At 58.6% G+C, this 17563-nt stretch overlaps 5 protein-coding genes across 5 annotated transcripts; 2 read left to right on the forward strand and 3 right to left on the reverse strand.

The window, feature by feature from the left end:
* Positions 1-1261: 1261 nt before the first annotated feature.
* F5Z01DRAFT_662338 (uncharacterized protein) lies at positions 1262-2254 on the forward strand. The gene has a single exon (XM_046263941.1). It carries the CDS (start codon positions 1329-1331, stop codon positions 2019-2021), a length of 693 nt encoding a protein of 230 aa, XP_046115803.1. The 5' UTR covers positions 1262-1328; the 3' UTR covers positions 2022-2254.
* Positions 2255-2264: 10 nt separating this feature from the next.
* Positions 2265-4392, reverse strand: F5Z01DRAFT_254385 (putative arginine permease). Its single transcript, XM_046258531.1, has 2 exons — positions 3814-4392; positions 2265-3682 (listed from the first exon to the last, which is right to left on the reverse strand). Exons 1-2 carry the CDS (start codon positions 4305-4307, stop codon positions 2509-2511), a joined length of 1668 nt encoding a protein of 555 aa, XP_046115804.1. The 5' UTR covers positions 4308-4392; the 3' UTR covers positions 2265-2508.
* F5Z01DRAFT_255199 (uncharacterized protein) lies at positions 4197-5262 on the reverse strand. Its single transcript, XM_046258534.1, has 2 exons — positions 4282-5262; positions 4197-4228 (listed from the first exon to the last, which is right to left on the reverse strand). The coding sequence occupies exon 1, from the start codon at positions 5102-5104 to the stop codon at positions 4478-4480; it is 627 nt and encodes a 208-aa protein (XP_046115805.1). The 5' UTR covers positions 5105-5262; the 3' UTR covers positions 4197-4228; positions 4282-4477.
* Positions 5263-8579: 3317 nt separating this feature from the next.
* On the forward strand, positions 8580-11789 carry F5Z01DRAFT_256523 (uncharacterized protein). Its single transcript, XM_046258536.1, has one exon. The coding sequence runs from the start codon at positions 8757-8759 to the stop codon at positions 11727-11729; it is 2973 nt and encodes a 990-aa protein (XP_046115806.1). The 5' UTR covers positions 8580-8756; the 3' UTR covers positions 11730-11789.
* Positions 11788-17032, reverse strand: F5Z01DRAFT_711345 (uncharacterized protein). Its single transcript, XM_046266478.1, has 3 exons — positions 16529-17032; positions 12346-16322; positions 11788-12296 (listed from the first exon to the last, which is right to left on the reverse strand). The coding sequence occupies exons 1-3, from the start codon at positions 16612-16614 to the stop codon at positions 11986-11988; spliced, it is 4374 nt and encodes a 1457-aa protein (XP_046115807.1). The 5' UTR covers positions 16615-17032; the 3' UTR covers positions 11788-11985.
* Between the last annotated feature and the right edge of the window lie 531 nt (positions 17033-17563).

A 17563-nucleotide genomic window follows, 5' to 3' on the forward strand; every position in this document is an offset into this window, starting at 1 on the left:
AGATTGGCTTTCAGCATGCCACATTCATTAGTACTCTTTAACACGTGGTGAAGATTCGGTGCACGTGAATTCTCGGGCATTAAGCTAAGGTTGATATTAAGATTTGGTGTATAGTTGCCCACTGACGCAAACTTATATGGGAAGGTTATCTAGTGCTGCAACCGATTATGTAGCCACGAAACGCCCAATATACGGTTGACCGGCATCATCGTAATTTAAACTCAAACCGGGCAACCTTGTGGAAAGCTCAGATCCGGCGAGCCGCCGCGCATTGACTTTGGCATACGTAAATATCATGCGTCGAGTTCTCTGCCACCGATGATTGGACTTGTCAAGGCTAGGCGCCACGTAGTCGCGAGTTTGAGGGGACCATGGGTTCATATATGGTCGTCTTCAGCCGGGATGTCTTCTCCTCGACTGGATAGAGCTGAGTGGTGTTCTTTATAACAAAGCTTATTTCTCAAAGCCAATGTACAACAAGGTTGGAGTACATAACGAACGTGTTGTAGTTCCCTTAAGATGCTGGGCAAGCTGCTTGACCCGCTGACGAGCCAGGCGAGGTTCAGAGAGTCTGTGATAAGACGTATCATGGTCCAGTACTGTGCTGGCACAAGAGTATAGCTCTCCAAGAGCCGCGAGGCCGGAGCTTTGTTCCGCTTTGCATCGCCATGTCTTCCGGGCACCTGATACTGAGTCTCGCATGATCGTGTACCGCAGGGTCGCGGGGACTTAGTCTTATACACTGGTGCCAGTGGCTGAACTCATTGACGTAGAGTTTGGGTAACCACTGAGTAAACAGAGCCTTCGTGCCGAACCTTTCTACCGTACAAGTGTCCTACCTCCCCTTTAAATACGTGGACACACGCACATATACCTACTACCTTACCTGACACACACGCAAAGCACCCAGCGACAAGTAATCACCTTGACCTGTGCATCGTATACAACGTCCAGCACGCAGCTGTCACCATAATACATGCCTCGAGGCAGACCCGCGGCGTGCGCCAAGCGCCATAAACCACTTCCTGGTCCCAGTGCATATGGCGGTACACACCACTCAAACACCATCAACAGTCTCCGCGTTGAGCAACCGGGGACGACCCTCCCGACCCTCAGAGCGCTCAATGTAGGCTAACCGATCCCCTTCCCCCGTGGAACCGTTTCCGTGGTGAGTCTTGCGTTGACATTTGTCTCGAGCGTGCTGTCAGTGATCTGGTAAATGGCGATCGATGTAGGTCCTACCCTTCTCCCTTCCCCCCGCCCCCCCCCTTCTCTTCTTCACCATCTTGTGGTACCGCGACAAAGACTGACGCTGACTAGCTTCCCATATGCTCTCAGAGAGCCGTATGCGCCACATGGCACGGGAGGCTGAGATCAATGCCTTGATGGGCCGCAGGGATGCACATGGCAACCTGCTGAACGTCTTAAAGTGTACCTGCGGCGAGATCTACCTCGAAGGTTCGCCAGAGCACCGTGCCCACATGAGCCCGAACATACTACTGCCGCCCAACCTCAGGGAGCTCGGAAACGACTACGGCCTTAGGGTGGACTTTAGGCACGCGCGGGCTGCGGCTGCTCTGCAACAGGTCTATCGGGAGAATGGCATCCGCGCCGCGCAGAGGCGTGGTCAAGGGGTCTGGCGTGGTCGGGGAGGCCGAGGGGGTCCAGTGCCCCGAGGTCGTCCAGTGCCCCGAAGTGGTCCATTGATTCCACGTAGTCACCAAATGATCCCAGTTGATCACCAAATTGTCCCAGGTAGTCATCAGGTGGTCCCAGGTGGTCATCAAGTGGTCCCAGGTGGTCATCAAGTGGTCCCAGGCAGTCAAAGAATGCGAGGGGTCCGAGGGGCATCACGGGCAGGAGGTTGGCATCCCGGCGGGCGAGGTGGCCTGTCCGTGCCCTCCGTCGGCTACGTGGCGGACATGCGCGCTGTCAATGCTCTTCAGAGCATGCGCGTGAGCGACGTCGATGAGGAATCCAGGGCGGCCATGCAAGAGATTATGCGCGCGTGCAGCCGGTGATGGGGATTTGCCCGGACATAATGGACTGTACAGCGGCGGTGGACGGGAAAGGGGGGAGAGAAAGCGACAACATGGTCAGAGCAAAAGGGGGGATGAGCGTGCCGTGCAAAAAGGGTCCGGCACTGCGATTAATGAATGAGCGACTGCGAGAAAGTGTGAGATTCTGGCAGTGTACAGTACGAGATGGACCCGAGTTGTTGTTACTTCTGCAAATGTCAGTCGCGTTGAGCGTATCCTTCATTCACAATGCGACAAAATCCACGGCGAGGCAGAAGTAACTGAATAAATTGGACACTATCGGTCCTGTGGGGTATATACTATATAGATTTTTCAATCATGTCGTGGTCCGGAGACTTGTCCATCCATCGTCACGCATCCGAGACAGCGAGCCACTTGGCCTCGATTCAAAGGAACGGGACAACCGGATGCTCCGATTCCATGTGCTCACACACAGCATGATGCACCATCACACGCCATCGCTTCACATTTAATCCGCAATGTGCTTCTTGTGCCTCTTGATGCCAACCATCCAGCCCATCTCCATCCAGAAACCAGGAGGGTCGTGGGTGAACTGCGACTCGTAGCGGTCGATGGTGGGCGCCTCCCAGACCAGGTCGGCCTCGTGGGGGCGCACGAAGCGCGTCTTCTTGATCAACTTCCAGCCGAGGAAGAAGAAGGGCATGATGACCTGCATAGTGTAGCCGCGGAAGAAGCCCTCGGCGGTAAAGTCCTTGAACACGGCATAGTTGTAGCCCAGGGCGACAAAGAGCTGCACGCCAATGGCAATGTAGGCACCGTAGGGCTGGAACCAGCCCTTGTAGGGCAGCTTGTTGCGGTCGAGGCCCTGGGCCTTGCAGGCGCGGTGGAAGAAGATGTAGGTGATGCTCATGACGATGAAGTTGATGAGGCCGCCGCCGGTGATGAGGTCGACGAACCAGCCAATGACCTCGGCGGAGCCGTTGCCGCACTGGAGCAGAGACAGGCAGGGGAAGATCATGACGACGAGGAAGCAGTAAATGGGCACACCGTTGCTCCAGGTGTGGCGGAGGAAGCGTGGGGCGCGACCCTCGAGGGCGAGACCGTAGAGGGAGCGCGTGGCGCAGTAGGTGTAGGTGTTGCCGGCGGAGAAGATGGAGGTCAACATGAGCGCGTTGACGACACTGGGCAGCCCGGTAATGTACATGTTGTTCATGGCCATAACGTAGGGCGAGGCGGCCGCAGAGCCGTCGGAGCCGCCGCTCGACACGGCCTGCAGGGTCGAGTCGTTGTAGGGCAGCACGATGCCGACGCAGAGGGCCGATCCGAAGAAGAAGATGGCGAAGCGCGCGTAGATGGTCTTGAAGGCCGTCTTGATGTAGAATCGGGGGCGCTTGGCCTCGGCAGCGACCATGGAGATGTACTCGGGGCCGACGACGGCGAAGCCGGCGTTCCACAGCGCGGCCAGGAAACCCTCGAATTTGCCCAGCGAGCCGGAAGACATGTACTCGGCAAAGGCCCCGGGGTTGACCCAGTGGTAGAAGCCATAGGCGTTGCCGGTGGGGTTGCCGCCAACCATGGTGACGAAGGTGAAGAAGAACAGCAGGAAGATCAGGATGACCTTTCCACCGGACAGCCAGAACTCGGCCTCACCATAACCTCTGACGGCGAGAAGATTCAGTGCACTATATCGCGAGACAATGTTTAGTAAATGTCTCTTCTTTTCTGGGGGGGATGTTGGCCTGGAGCGATGGGAATCGGGCGACGGTTCATCGTCACGGGGATTTTCCACACGTTCCAGCGGGACCAGTCTTACGCGTAAAGGAGGATGACACCGAGACAGATGCCGGCCGTAGGGCCGGGGTTTTTGAGCTTTTCGCTCCAGTATCCGAGGACGAGGTTGATGGCAGTGATTTCAAAGGGAATCAGCAGCGCCTCGTAGATGAAGAAGTTCCAGCCCGCCATGAAGCCGAGGGCATCGTCGACCCAGTGACCAGCGAGACGGATGAATCCACCGGACACGGGCATGTACGTGGTCATTTCAGCGATCGAGTTGTTGACGAGAGCGAGGACACACGGGTAGAACACGTAGGCAATGAGCAAGCTGGCTGGTCCACCGCGGGCCAGGCCATTTCCGATGCTGACGAAGAGCGCGGTGCCAATGGAGCCGCCAATGGCGATCAGCTGGATCTGACGGTTGTTCAAGCGACGCTGAAGACCGTCGGCGTTGTCTGCAAAGTGAGTGGTCTCGCCCTCGAGGTCCGGCGAGACTGGACCATCGTACTTCTTTTCCGCCTCTGGGGACGACATGACGAATAACGTGTCGTGACAGCGATGGTCACTTCTTTCTCACGCCTTCTCGTCTGTTTGTGGTGTTGAACGTGCGTGCGAGCTCTACCAGGACAGGGAGCTCCCAAGTACAGCTAGGGGAGGGAGGAGGGAGAGGAGGATGAGGGTGTTGAAGGGGGAAAAAAGGATGGTCAAGAGGTACGAGAGGAGGAAGAAGGAACCAGGGCGGACGAGGACGCGACGAGGCGCACGTCGAGGCGTATATAAATGTCGCATGCGGCGAACAGCAGGCTAGAGCAGCGCAGCGCAGCGCAGCCATCGTCCTCTGCATACGTACAGAGGTTTTCCTCCCCTCCATGTCTCTCCAACCACGAGCAGGATGCGCGAGGAGGACGGGGGCCCCCTTGTCGATGGGTGATGAAGGGGGTGTGGGGTCTGCGTTCCAGCTGTTCGACGGCCAGGCGAGCGAGGTACCTTTGGAGTGGCGGCCCCGCGACGGAGTACATGGGGAAGTCCCTGTCGCATCCATCTTGGATTCTTGGGCCCTTGGCGTTTGCTCCACATCCACGGGGGTCCCTTGGGCGGCCCAGCAGCGCAAGGTGATGAGAACAGCCTTGGCGGGACCTGGATGATGTCGTTGTGCTTGTGCTTGACCTGACGACAGTGCTCTTTACTGCGCTGTCACCTGCAATAAAGCCAAAAGGAACACGCGACGCACCATGCTTGCAGGGTCTATGTCTGCGAAGGTGCCTCCCGAAAAGTAGGCTTGCCCACCATCGACGAACGCGGGTTGAGATGCGCGTGGAGGCATCCAACATTGGTGGCCCCGTCCTCCCGCCTGCTTCTCGAAGGACTTGACTGGTTCTGGCCCTCTGACGGACAGGAAATAAATGGGAAACCCCCCGATGGGCTCGTCGCACGGTTGTGGCGTCTGTCTCTGTGTGTGTGTGAGAGAGGCTGCCTGCCTGAGCTCCTCGCCACCGACGTCGAACCGCGTGGGGTTGGGCAAGTCAGCCTCCAGTCCTTGACTCCTTGCAGCCACTGGCGATCCAATTGCAGGCCACATGATTGGGCGCTTCAGGCGGGGACCCGGTGACAGAATTTCACCTTCACAACTTGCAGTCGTTGCGCTTATCACCAGACAGCACCCTCGATATCTGAATCCGACTCGAGGCTCGGACAAAGCATGGCATCTTCGGTGCTGAGATCTCCGAGGACAGTCCTCTGCGGTGCATCTCGCCGTGGTGGCCGGTCAGCTGATCGGTGGGCGCCGAAGACGACTGGACTGACTGACTGGACTCGACAGCGACTGTTGGGTCGGCTTGGCATGGTTCGGTGGTTGCTCGCTGTAATCAGTTAGCGTGCGCCCGGCTGTGGCTTTCAAGGGTTCACTGAACCAACCGGAAGAGGCTGGGAGAAGCAAATCAGAGGCTGCCTGCATCGAGCCCATTTTATCCCCGAGGTGGTTGTTCAGCCTGCGTGGACACTGACTGGCATTGCAGCGATATCTTGCCTTAAGGTAACGTTAGATCTGCTGCTCCAGGTCATGCGTGATGTGGTCAGGGAGGAGCACTGGGATTGACTTCCCTTGTTGCTCTCAAGCGCAAGAGCCAATAGCAGTCCAGTCATGGCGGCAGGAACCAATGACCAACTTCTGTCGACGTGGTGAGCATCTGCCCGCGTCCGGGCCCGCCTCGCCCCCGAACGCACACTGCTGCAGCGCCCAGAAACAGCCTGCCAGGCGCTGATGTCATTTCCCACCCGTGTCTTCTCGGCACTGTGCGCCCAGGGCGTAGCGACCCGTAGAGCCGCATCCGGTGCTGGAAGCTGACAGTGCACACGGCAGTCCAGGCGCTTCATACGCACGGCTGTAGCGGACCTAGCTGAAACGCAGGCGCAAACTGCCGATATCTTTCAAACTGAACAGAGCCTTGCAAGTAGTATGAAATATTATTACTCAAACATCAGTCGCCAATTTGCGAGGCTGCACAAGCAAACGCTGCGAGTCCAGGCGGCCTTGGCACAATGCGCTGACAGCACTGGAGTGAGTCTGGCATCGTGCTGTGCCTCCCATAGCTCCATGCAGTCGATTCGCTAGCCCGAAATCTTCGCCGCCTGAAGAGCCGCGATGCTGGATCGGAGTCGGTTAGAGTATCCAAGAGGCCTCAAACTTGGCGACGGAATGGGCCGTCAGATGCGACAGACCCAAAAAACGTGGTTGAGATTTTGCGCGATATTATTATTGTGTGCCAATATGCTCCATGGCGAATTTCCTCTTTTCTTGCTGCCAATGGAACCAAGTGCAACCGCCAAGGCGGAATTGATAATAGTGGCCTGCGGTATCACGCCGCCAGTTGAGACCAGGCAGCAGCTTAACAGCACCATCCACAGACAGACAGCCTGACGACTGGGTCACATAAAAAAGAGCACCGTTTTCAAAGATGCTTTCCTCTCTCCATCAATATGATTAAGGAACAAGGAACAGCCGACACAGCCGCCTAGATTTCTACAGGAAACACCGCTAGCCCCTACTATAGATGGAGACTTGCATGGAGTCAGATCATTTCCACGCCAACTTTAATTCGTCCCTGCATGTCGTTTTATCGCCAAAGCTGAGGTTGACGCATACAATCCGTTCGTTCAACACGCAAGGAGAATAAAATTCAGAAGGGCTCCCCTGTCGAGAACCCCTGGCAGGCTAGCAAACTTCTCGGTTTCCTTCGCGATTTGGCGATGTGAAAAAGTGGATGGCATCGAAACCAACAACACGCAGCGGGATGGCTGGGTGATAATGTCTATTAGTGTCTCCACGGCTCCCCAATCATGCGTAAAAAAATGGGATACTACTAGGTAGGACCCTCGCGGGGATAATATTGATGACAAGGACACTGTTGTCAGCGGTTGGAAGAGCACTGACAGTTTACAGATGAGCCTCCCAAAGACTGATGTGACATTCTCACCCGATGGGTGTCGCGTGATCACTTCCCTCTCTCATCCTGAGCGGATTGGATGCAGGGCCAGGCCAACAAGTCAGCTGGAAGAGTAATCCATTACGCACGAAATAATACTGTTCCGTATCAAGTTAGTTGTCCGTAGGTGTACGGTGTACCCGCCTAAATTTGAACCGTCTATTGCCGCGACGGACTGGAGTCCAGTCCAGTCCACGGAGGCCGCCGCACCACAAGCGCTGGGCGTATCAAATTGGCGCTCGCCGTATCCGTATTCAGGACGGAAGTAATTTACGTTGGTAATAGTTCCTGGGCGCCGGGTCTCTCTGTCTTGCGTACCCATCCTGGCCGGCTAGGTACTTGGCCAGCAATTTGGCCAAAAGCCGCCAAATTGCGACTTTGGCTGCTGGCTGGTTGCAGCGATCGACAGCCTACAGATCCTCCGGGATGAATTAACAAAACGTGGGATTTCGGGCGTTTCCAACTCAATTTCGTGCATGAGGGCAAAAACGCAGGCAGTGCTTGGCGCAGACAGGACGGCGAGACGCGGCTGAACTCGAGGCATCCACCCTTGACACTGAGACGACAACCCGCTAACGGTTGGCCGCTAAGAAACGGAGTCACACAGGACGGATCCGAACGAACCAGCGCGCGCCTTGTGCTGGGTCTCAGTTTTTTATTTTATTATTGACCGCTGGCTGGGTATGATTCCATGCCGCGAGGCACTGGAACGTAAGTATTACGTTCGAGGCCTTGAGGCTTGCACGCACGCGGTTATGAGGCTTGCCAAAATGCGTAGGAGAGGAACGATGCTTTGTCCGGTAAGTTTTGAACGGGACAACTGAGGCCCAACGTGAAGGCGACCCAGGGTCCAATGCATTCAGGGTCGAACATTCCCCGTCAACCTCCACCAGCGCTATTTCTCGGAGAGACTGGAGTTGATCCTCTCTCCACCACTTCAATCTCATCGCTGTGGCCATCGCCAGATCTTATTCCCCACAGCACGATCAGTCACGTGACTGTTTTGAGCTCTCGTGGCATTGAGCTACCCTACAGGCAGCGCGCCGCCTTGTGTAGCAGCTCAACATGTGACCCTATCTTCTGCGCAATCGTACATTTCGCGACAGAATATTTATTCTTCAGGGCTCTGCTTCAAACGGGCGTCTGAAGAGTACATACTTTCTATCTTTGAGGTGAAAAGCGCCATTGCGGCGAAGGGCCAGCCGTACTGCCCTCTTAATACCTTGTCGTGTTTTGTCGCGTCACGCCGAACGGAACGGGATTGATGAGTCGTACCCCGCCCCCACCATGGAATTATTTGGAGATGCACATTCGCATGAAAAATCTTGAGAAGCATGAAGGCGAGTCTGGGCATATGAATGAGCAACTACAGCCTCGACACCGCCTGATCATTATACCTACTCATTCAGCCATCTCACTAGTAGCGTAACGAGCTTTTCGGCCCCCCCAGAGTCCAGGGCTGCAACGTGGTGGCCAGGTTTTGGCAACTCGACTTCACATCATGGAGGCACAAGACCAAACACACAAGGAGGCCTTGGCTGTGCTTCTTGACACATCCATCGCTGAAGCACTCATCAAGGAATTTGTCTCACAACTCACGTCATCCTCGACGACAGTCAGGCCAGAATCCAGTCCAACGTCCGATGCCCAGCTCCTGAGCCTGGGGCTTGCTGCTCTCGAAGCCTTCCTCCAGGCCAATGTCACAGGCCCAGTTCTTCCGGCAAATCTTTCCAACAAGGTGGATCAGCTATTTCTGGACGGCTGGAGATCGGTATCTGAGGGGTCTGACCTGGACCGTCTGCGGAAGCAGTGCCTCGAGGAGCTCAAGGTTGACGGGGTGGCCCCCTATGCCTACATTCCCAACCTCGAACTGTTCGCTCTCGCGCGATACATCCTCCAGACATGCCTTTCAAAATCAGACAAGGACACTATCGAACTATCATCAGCGCAAAGTGGGACCGCAAAGCATAGCATCGTCTGGACGAGGCTTCGCTTGAACGCGTGGCACTACAAGCTCATCACACAACCATCTCTAGGACATGGATCGAACTTTACCCGCAGTTCGCAATGGAGCGAGGTCCCAACTCTTGGTGGGAAAATCCTTGACGGCATCGAGGCGACAAGGAGGCAGGTCCTCAACGAGGAGATATGGGCCGAGGGCACGAATGCGTGGAGCAACGAGGACCAGGTGCTGTTCCTCGTGGAAGCGGCGAACTACTACATTCTTCTCGGGCGAAACGATCTGGCCAAAGACATGCTCAGCAACGCGGCCGCGCAGAGTGGGCTCGAGTATGCGCTCTCGGGCGCCCTGGGTAAAAGGACAAAGTTTCAAGAGAAGAGCACCAGCCAGCTTGTTGTGCTTGCCAAAAGCAAGGATGCTACCTCAACGGACGTGGACGAGGCAGCCAAGCCGGAAGCCCTGCAGCTGAACAACGACACGCTCCTGGAGGAAATCTCGTTTGAGAAGGAGGCTGACCAGGACAGCGCCGCCAAGATAGACAGCCTGTCGGCATCACTGGCTGCCTTGTCACCGGACGACCAGCCCCAGCTCTCCCCCCTGGATCAGATCATTCTTCTGACCGAGGCTACCATGAAGGACGCGTTTTCGCCCGTGGACACCCTCACGTCCGAGAAGATCCTCCCGTACGCCGTCCGCGTCTTGGCCGACAAGTCCACCAACTGGCAGATCTACACACAGGCCCTCCTCGTGCGCTCTCGCATCGAGGTCCACCGCAGCCGGACCCTCGAGCGCGGCGTTCTCCAGCTACAAGCCGTCGCCGACCAAGTCATTGCCGATACCACCTCGCAAGCAGCATCGCAGACACAACCACCAGAGTCGGGCGATGAGGTGCCGTCGATCCAAGTCACCCTCCCCGACCAGCAACCTGCCGAAAAGGTCGCCACCTCCTTTTTACCCGCCCCGAAACCCTCAGAGTCCGCACCAGCACATGTGCGTCTGCAATACATTCACGCACTCTCGTCGCCTCCCCGATGGCACCTCGAGTCCGAACTGGCGTACGCCTGGGCGGGCGTCGGCTCCCTCGCCTCAGCCCTCGAGATCTTCAAGCGTCTACGCCTCTGGGCTGAGGTGGCCCTCTGCCTGGCCTCGCGTGGCGCCGCCGCTGAGGAGGACACCGAGGGACGAGGTTCAGGCGGCGAGGCCAAGGCCAAGGGCATCGTCCGCTGGCGACTCTTCCACCGCACGGACACGACATCGCCCACCGACCCCGACGAAGAGACCATTGAGGATGTCGCTGCGCTCCAACCATCCGCCTTTACGGGACCCGAGCGCGTGCCCCCGCCCCCCGATGCGCCCCGGCTGTGGTGCATCCTCGGCGACCTCGAGTCGAATCCAGACTTCTACCGCCGCGCCTGGGACATCTCCCACCACCGCTACGCGCGCGCCCAGCGATCCCTGGCCGAGCATCACACCTCCCACAAGGACTGGCTGGCGGCGCGCGAGGCGTACATCAAGGCCACGGCCGTCAACCGCCTCGACACGGACATGTGGTCGCGCCTGGGCGATCTGAACCTGCGCCTGGGCCGCTTCGAAGACGCCGCTGAATCATACACCCGCGCCATTGCCGCGGCCACGGACCTCACCGGCGGCGAGGGCGCAAAGACCTGGAGCAACCTCGGCAGTGCCCTATGGAGTCTCTACTGCGAGGTCATTGCCAAAGAGCCGTCGCCGGCCACCTCCAAGGACGAGGACGAGGAAGAAGACCAGACCCTCGCAAAGCTCGACTCCACTATCCCGGCCAACAACCCACCCGTGCTCCTCACAAAGGCCCTTGCCGCTTACAAGCGCGGCGCCTCCATAGCCCACTCCAACTGGCGCATCTGGGACAACGTGCTCACCCTCGCCGCCCGGCTCCAGCCGCCGGCCGTGCCAGACATGGTCCAGGCCCTGTCGAACATTATCCGCATCCGCACGAGCGAGGACTGCGTCGACAGCGACATTTTGACTCTTCTCCTCAAGGACGTCGTCCTCAGCGCCGAGAGACAGCCTGGGCGCGAGGTGGACGGCATCTACGAGCCACCCCGTGGATCCATGGAGCGCCTCGTCGCCCGTCTCATTGAGGAGGATATCGTGCCCATCATCACGCACCGCTCTGATCTCTGGTCGCTGACGTCCCAGCTCCGCGCGTGGCGGCGCGACTACGTCGGTGCTGTCGAGGCATCGGAGCGCGCGTGGCGGACGGCCACGACGGCGTCGTCCACACTGACGCCAGGCGAGGCGTCCAAGAACAACTGGACGGAGGATAAGGAGGCGTGGGAGGTGGTTGTGCAGCGCACGGATGAACTCGCCTCGGCCCTGGAGAACTACGGCCCCGAGGTGGACAGCATTGGGCCCAAGTGGAAGGGCAAGGTCAGGAGCGCGGTGCGCAGTGTCATGGGGCGCGGCAAGGAGAATTGGGAGGACACCGAAGGCTGGCAGACGCTCCAGGGCATCATGGATGGACTTAAAGCGTAATGAGTAGATGGGAATAGAAAATTCAACGAGAGGGTGGACATGAGACGTGCACTTGGTCATTCTTACTCGAAAAGTTACTAGTAGTCCATTTATTCCGCTGCTCTACATTGCTTTCATGCAATCTCTGACACGCTGACGCGCACACGCTTTTACCCGCTACCTACTACTTGAACATCGCTTCAGTATCGTACAGAGTACGGCAACGCACGCTGGTACTTTCTCAGTCCGAAAAGTATTCAGAGGCCATGGACCAACTCTATTTCTTGGCCTTCTTCTTGCTTGCAACGACTTTGAAGCCAACAGGCGTGGGCTCCTCGGCAGGCAATGCCACATTGCCGCCCGTCTTCTTGGCGACCTCGCTCCAGCCACCGGTCGAGATGCTCGCCTTGTTCTCCGACGGCGTGGCGGGGCCCTTCTCGGTGACGCCTCGGTCGGCCAGCTTCTTGCGGCGGACAAACTCGGTCGCAAAGTGACGTCCGTCCATGATGGTCGAGTTGGCGTAGATGGCGTCCGCGATCAAGTCAGGCTCCAGAGGCAACGCCTCGAGGTTGGACGCGAATCCAGACACTGTGGCCGTTAGTAAGACAATCTAGAAGCAAGACAAGGCACTACTTACCATCGCTGACGCTGATGCCGCGGCTGAGCTCGCGGTGGCACCACTTGCGGAACTCGTCCAAAGCAGCGTTTGTGTTGTTGTTGGCGCTGCTGACGCTGGCGGCCGCGGGACCTGGCCGCGACATGGGCTTCAGGGGCACGTTGGCGGGCTTCGACAGGGCAGCACTCACGGCACGAGCAGGAGACCCGGCAGACGGTCCGACAGGAGGAGCCTTGACCTTGCCACCGGCTCCGACCGTCGCCCAGCCAGCACCAGGCGGGGGTGCAGCAGCAGAGGCAGCCGCCGCCGCAGGACCGCTAGGAATCGCGGGCTGACCTGGCTTGCCGGCAAGGTTGGCATAGCTCTTGGAAGCACTCGGCGGCGCACCGCTCGGGGCTGCCGATCCCTTGGCCTTTTGCTTCCGGCGCTCTTCCTCGGCCTGGATTTCAGCCAGTGTCTTCTTGCTCGCGCTCACAGGTGTGACGGACACGCCAGCAGTGGGCTTGGTCGCCCCGGGTTTCATCCAAGGGCTGGCGGGGTCGACAGGTGACGCATGGCCCCAGGTGCTTGAGGCAGGCAGGCCAGCGGCAACGGCGGCTGCGTTCTTCTCCTTCTCTCGGAGGAGAGCAGCCTCTTGCTCCAGGGCGGCCTTGCGGATGGCGGAGGCAGCCTGCTCAGCCTTGGCCGCCTTGCGAGCCTCAGCCTCCTGGATCTCCTTCAAAGAAGGCCCCTTGGATCCTTCACTGTTACCAGAGTCCTTGGCCCAGGGGGCGGTTGGTGGGGGCTGTGTCTCAGCAGGGCTGGTCGAGCGAGAGCGGTTGTACTGGTCGGGGAGGTTGGAGCGGACGCGCTGGGCCGTGGGCGCAGGGAGCGGCGTTGTGGAAGACGGCGGAGGGAAGGGCCTCGGCATGCCGGGCTCAATGTCCTCGATGGCGGCAGCAGCAGCGGCTTGTGTCTGCTGCACCTGTTGCGTCAAGGACAGGCTGGGGTCCTGCACGTACTTTGGCTTGCCCTTGCCCTTGGGTCGGGGCGCCTTGGACGCCTTGGGCGCGAGTTCCTCTTCGCCCTCCCGTCCTTCCTGAGGGGCTTGTTGCGCAGAGGCTGCGGCGTCGGCCGCTTGGGCGGCCTCAGCAGCGGCGCGGGCGGGATCAGCCTGGTGGGCAGGGTCTTGAGCTTCCCGCTCGGCACGCAGCTGATGGAATTCGTTGAGTCGTTGCTTGAATCCCTCCGGGTCGTCGGCCAGATCGTCAAGATCTTGGTAGACGCCATGGAGACTGGATTCCGCGACAGCTGCAGCAATGGCCTGTGTGGAGGATTCATCGCTGGCGAGGTCGGCCAGGATCTGACGGTCATGCTGAGACATGTTGGTCAGATCCTCGGCACCAGAAGGGAACTCGCGACTAGAGAGCCCCTGGGCGCCGTGTCCCTCGCCAGCTTGATCAAAAAAAGCATTCTGCATGCCGCCGGGGTGCTGGCCCATTTGTCCCTGGGCCATGTTGCCGAAGCTCGGTTGACTCTGGAGGCTCTGCGCGCTCGAGTGATGCTGAAGGCCTGGCTGACCGGGGAACCTGGCCATGGCCTGCTGGCGCATGGCAAAGTCCCTCTGTTGCGCAAGCACAATCTGCTCCTCTTGCTTACGTCGCTCGAGGTTGTTCTGTTCCTCGGCGGTCAAGGTTCGGCCAAAGCTGGGGAAGAGATTGTGGAGGGGTGGGACGACACCACCGGTGTTGCTGGGAGGGAAGGCAGCGGCAGGCGATGGATCGCCGTGGGCAACGCCCACCTGGGGCACCAGGAACGGCTCTCTCGAGTTTCCTATACGTCGGATGAGCTGTCCCAGAGGTTCAAAGTCGACGTCCTCCACCTTCTTCACGCGCAGATCGGGGCTGAAGAAGTTGGCCTTGTACCAGTCATTCATCTCGAGGCCAGTGAAGGCGCCTTGGACGACGCCCTTGGGATCGAGATACACCCAGCGCATACGGTCGGGCATAACCATGGTCCTAGCCGATTGCTGCTGCTGGTCCATACCGGGCTGGCTCCCACCTCCAAAGGGCATGCTGCCGCTGACGGGGGTGAAAGACTGAGGCACTGGTCCCATGCCACCCAGGTCGGATGTATCGAACATGTTTTGCAGGGAGAGCTGGCCGTGCTGGGCGCGATTGGGATCGATGGAGGGAAACAGATTCTCGAATCCTCCGCGCCCAGAGCGCATAGGACTCTCTGAGTCGCGTCCTGGCGCAGGGAAGTTGTTGCGACCAATGGCTCCCAGTTGAGCAGCCAGGCGAGGATCCGCACCCGCTTCTCCCATGGATTCGTGTTGCTCGTGCGCCTGCTGCATTTGCGCCTGCATGGCCGCCGGGAAGAGGGAGCCCATCTTGCTGCCACGGCCGATGCTGTTGGTTCCAATAGCACCTGGTCCAGCGCCAGGACCGTTGCCAAAGAAGCTGCTCATGTTGCCCAGCCCAGGTGATGGCGCATTGTCGGGGTTGTTGAAAGCGGCAGGCGAGAAGGGCGCACCGCCAAAGCCAGCGCGCTCGCGGTCCGGGGTCGCTGTGCCAGGGGCACCCCAAGCTGAGACGTGTCCAAGGGGGAAGCCTCGGCCAGTTGCACTGGAAGTCTGACTTCTGTCATGACCTTCCAGATTCCCGCCGAAAGCGCGCTGCAGTGGGTTGTAGCCAGGAACATCGTGCCCGAAACCTTGATATGGCTTGTTGGCACCGCCCGCACCGTCATCGTCGTCACGCTCCTGGCGATCTGTGGGCGGGCTGCGGAAAGGATTCGTTTCAGAGGGACTGGCGGGGCCGTTCTCCTGATGACCACCGAGGTTTAGACCAGACATTCCGAAGTCGCCCGCCGATCCTTTTACAGGCGTACCGAGGGTTCCAGCACGACTAGCCTGCGGGCCAGTATCCTGAGCACCACCCAAGGCGGCGCTGCCTGTCGGCAGGTCCTCGCCAAAGGGATCCGTGTCGGTGCGCTGGCGAGAGCGCCAAGATGACTGGTTGAGAGCCGACTGACCCTGGCCTTGACCTTGGCCTTCAGCGGGCCGACCGGAAGTATTCTCAGCGTCCTTGGGCATCAGATGGGCAAGGCGGCTGCCTCCGCCGCTGGGGGCAGGGGCGCGCTTCTCGCCCACCGCGCCCCCAAGGGCAAAGTTCCCGAAGCCGCCCGTGGCGCTGGGTGTCGTGGGCTGCGAAGAGTTCCATATCCCCCCAATGCCCGCGCTGCCAGAGGTATTGGTACGCATCAAGCTGCCTATGGGGTTGGGCAACTGTCGACCTCCCTGGGGCTCAGCCTCGGCATCCTCTGACGTCGATTCCTTGACGTCGGTCGTGTTGCGGCGCGAAAACCAGGGAGGATCCTCTCGCCCGCCACGCCCAGCGCTGGCCGTGGGTGAGCTCACCCCGAACTGGTTGGCGTCAGAGGTCTCTCTCCTCCTCGTGCCAGGTCGAGTTGCCGAGGAAGGGGAGCCGAGTCCAAAGTTGTTCCCAGCGCCCTGCGACAGGGAGGCCTTGCGACCGTTGACTCCGGCTGGATTGGTGCCATCCTTGTTTAATGTGGGGGGTTTCACGGTGGAGTTCACATCCCCCATGAAGGCTTCTTGCTCATCCGCCGTCAAGTTCTGCAGCCCCAACGCGGTGCTGCCGCCCTCGTCATCCCAGCATGCGCCCGGTTCTTGTGGTATATGGTTCTCGTTGCTTTTTCCCCAGGCTCGTGGGTTGGCGCCCCCGTTCGCGTGGCCGGCGTGCCACTCCGAGTGCAGCAAGTTAGACACGTCGCGCGGCGACCGGGATCCTTGTGCCATGGCGAGGAGGTCGTCCTTCTTGTATCTCGCCGGGCTCACTTCGTATACGGGCTGTGCGGTGGCAGCCGAGATCTCAGTACTGGAGAGAGGGGCACCGCTGTCGATGGAAGGTGTCTGGGAGTGGTGACTTAGTGGAGTGGTGGATGATCGACGAAGGGTTAGTGTCCCGTTTGTAGACCTTCCGTCACGTCGATTCCTGGTAGAGAAGAATGTATTAGCAGATGATTGAGTGCCGACTGTGGAGGACAGGTTGAGAAGAAGTAAATCCGAAGATTGGTGTTTTGTGGATGTAAAAAGCCAGATACACAGGACCAGAGTAGCGCAGCGAGACTTGAGGCCAGTCATGTTGGGATAAACAAGCCCAAAGTCAATATGGCTGGCTGGCTCCCAATATGGACTTACCAGTCACTGCCTCCCCCTCGACCACCTCGAGTCGCGTTCTGGCCTGCAGCAGCTGAGGCAAAGCTTGAAGGTAGATTGGACGGCATATTTAGCAAGTGCAACGCGTCGCTTCGTGTGTGTCGTTTACGTAGACGGAATGGAGGGCAAGCACCGATGCAAAATTCGCAGGCGTAATTAGCTTTTGGCAGCTTCGGTGGTGGCGCGTGCTAGAATTGATGGGGGTTCAACGGAGTTGTGCGAAGTTCGAGTCGGCAAAGCACGACATGCGAGACGTGTTGCGGAGGAATTGAAATGTTTCCAAAGGGTTGGAATGCTCGGAAGGTGATGTTAGGTCAAGTCGTGACGTGAGGTGAGAGGTGAGAGGTGAAGTCGGGCGACTAGAGTCGAGATTTGGAAAAATGCTGGCGACGTTGGTTGGCTGGCTGGCTGGATGCGTGTGGATTGTCCAAGTCAGTTTCGTCCTCGTTGACGAAAAATTGAAGGTGGCAGCAGCTGCCGTCCGGCCTGGACGCTGGGTGACGGGTCCGCCAGCCCTGGCCCAGGGCAGTGGGATCCAGTCCCAGGCGGGTGGTGCGACAGCCGTGTATTAGCCGAGTGTGGTCAGCATGCCGAAAGCCTTAACAGAACCAGTTGGACACGTCACAGTCGTCATTTGTTCGTCGGCACGGAGCAAAGTGGGCAGGCTAGGATACGTGCTTCAATTTACAGAGGGCCTGGGCATGGAATTCAAGATGCAGGTCATCCTGCTCTCTACTGCGTATCACTGTGTCGAACTGCTGGAGATTGTGAATTACGTTGTGCAGATTCAAATTGGCGCCTCCACAATGCATCCTTATCCTCATAAAAACCACATGGCCTATCTTCTACCATCACGGTGTGGCCGCCAACCACAATATGCCACGCTGTACAACCTGCGGCGGGAGCATAACCCCTGCTGTGCAAGATTCGACAGCATATGGAGAATGGGCGGTATTTAATGTAAACCATGCCGATCCAGTGCGCTGCCTAAGCACGCCTTTGCTTTTGCCAGTGGGA

The sequence above is a fragment of the Emericellopsis atlantica genome (assembly GCF_019669845.1).
Source record: "Emericellopsis atlantica unplaced genomic scaffold F5Z01scaffold_24, whole genome shotgun sequence".
Lineage (NCBI taxonomy): Eukaryota > Fungi > Ascomycota > Sordariomycetes > Hypocreales > Bionectriaceae > Emericellopsis > Emericellopsis atlantica.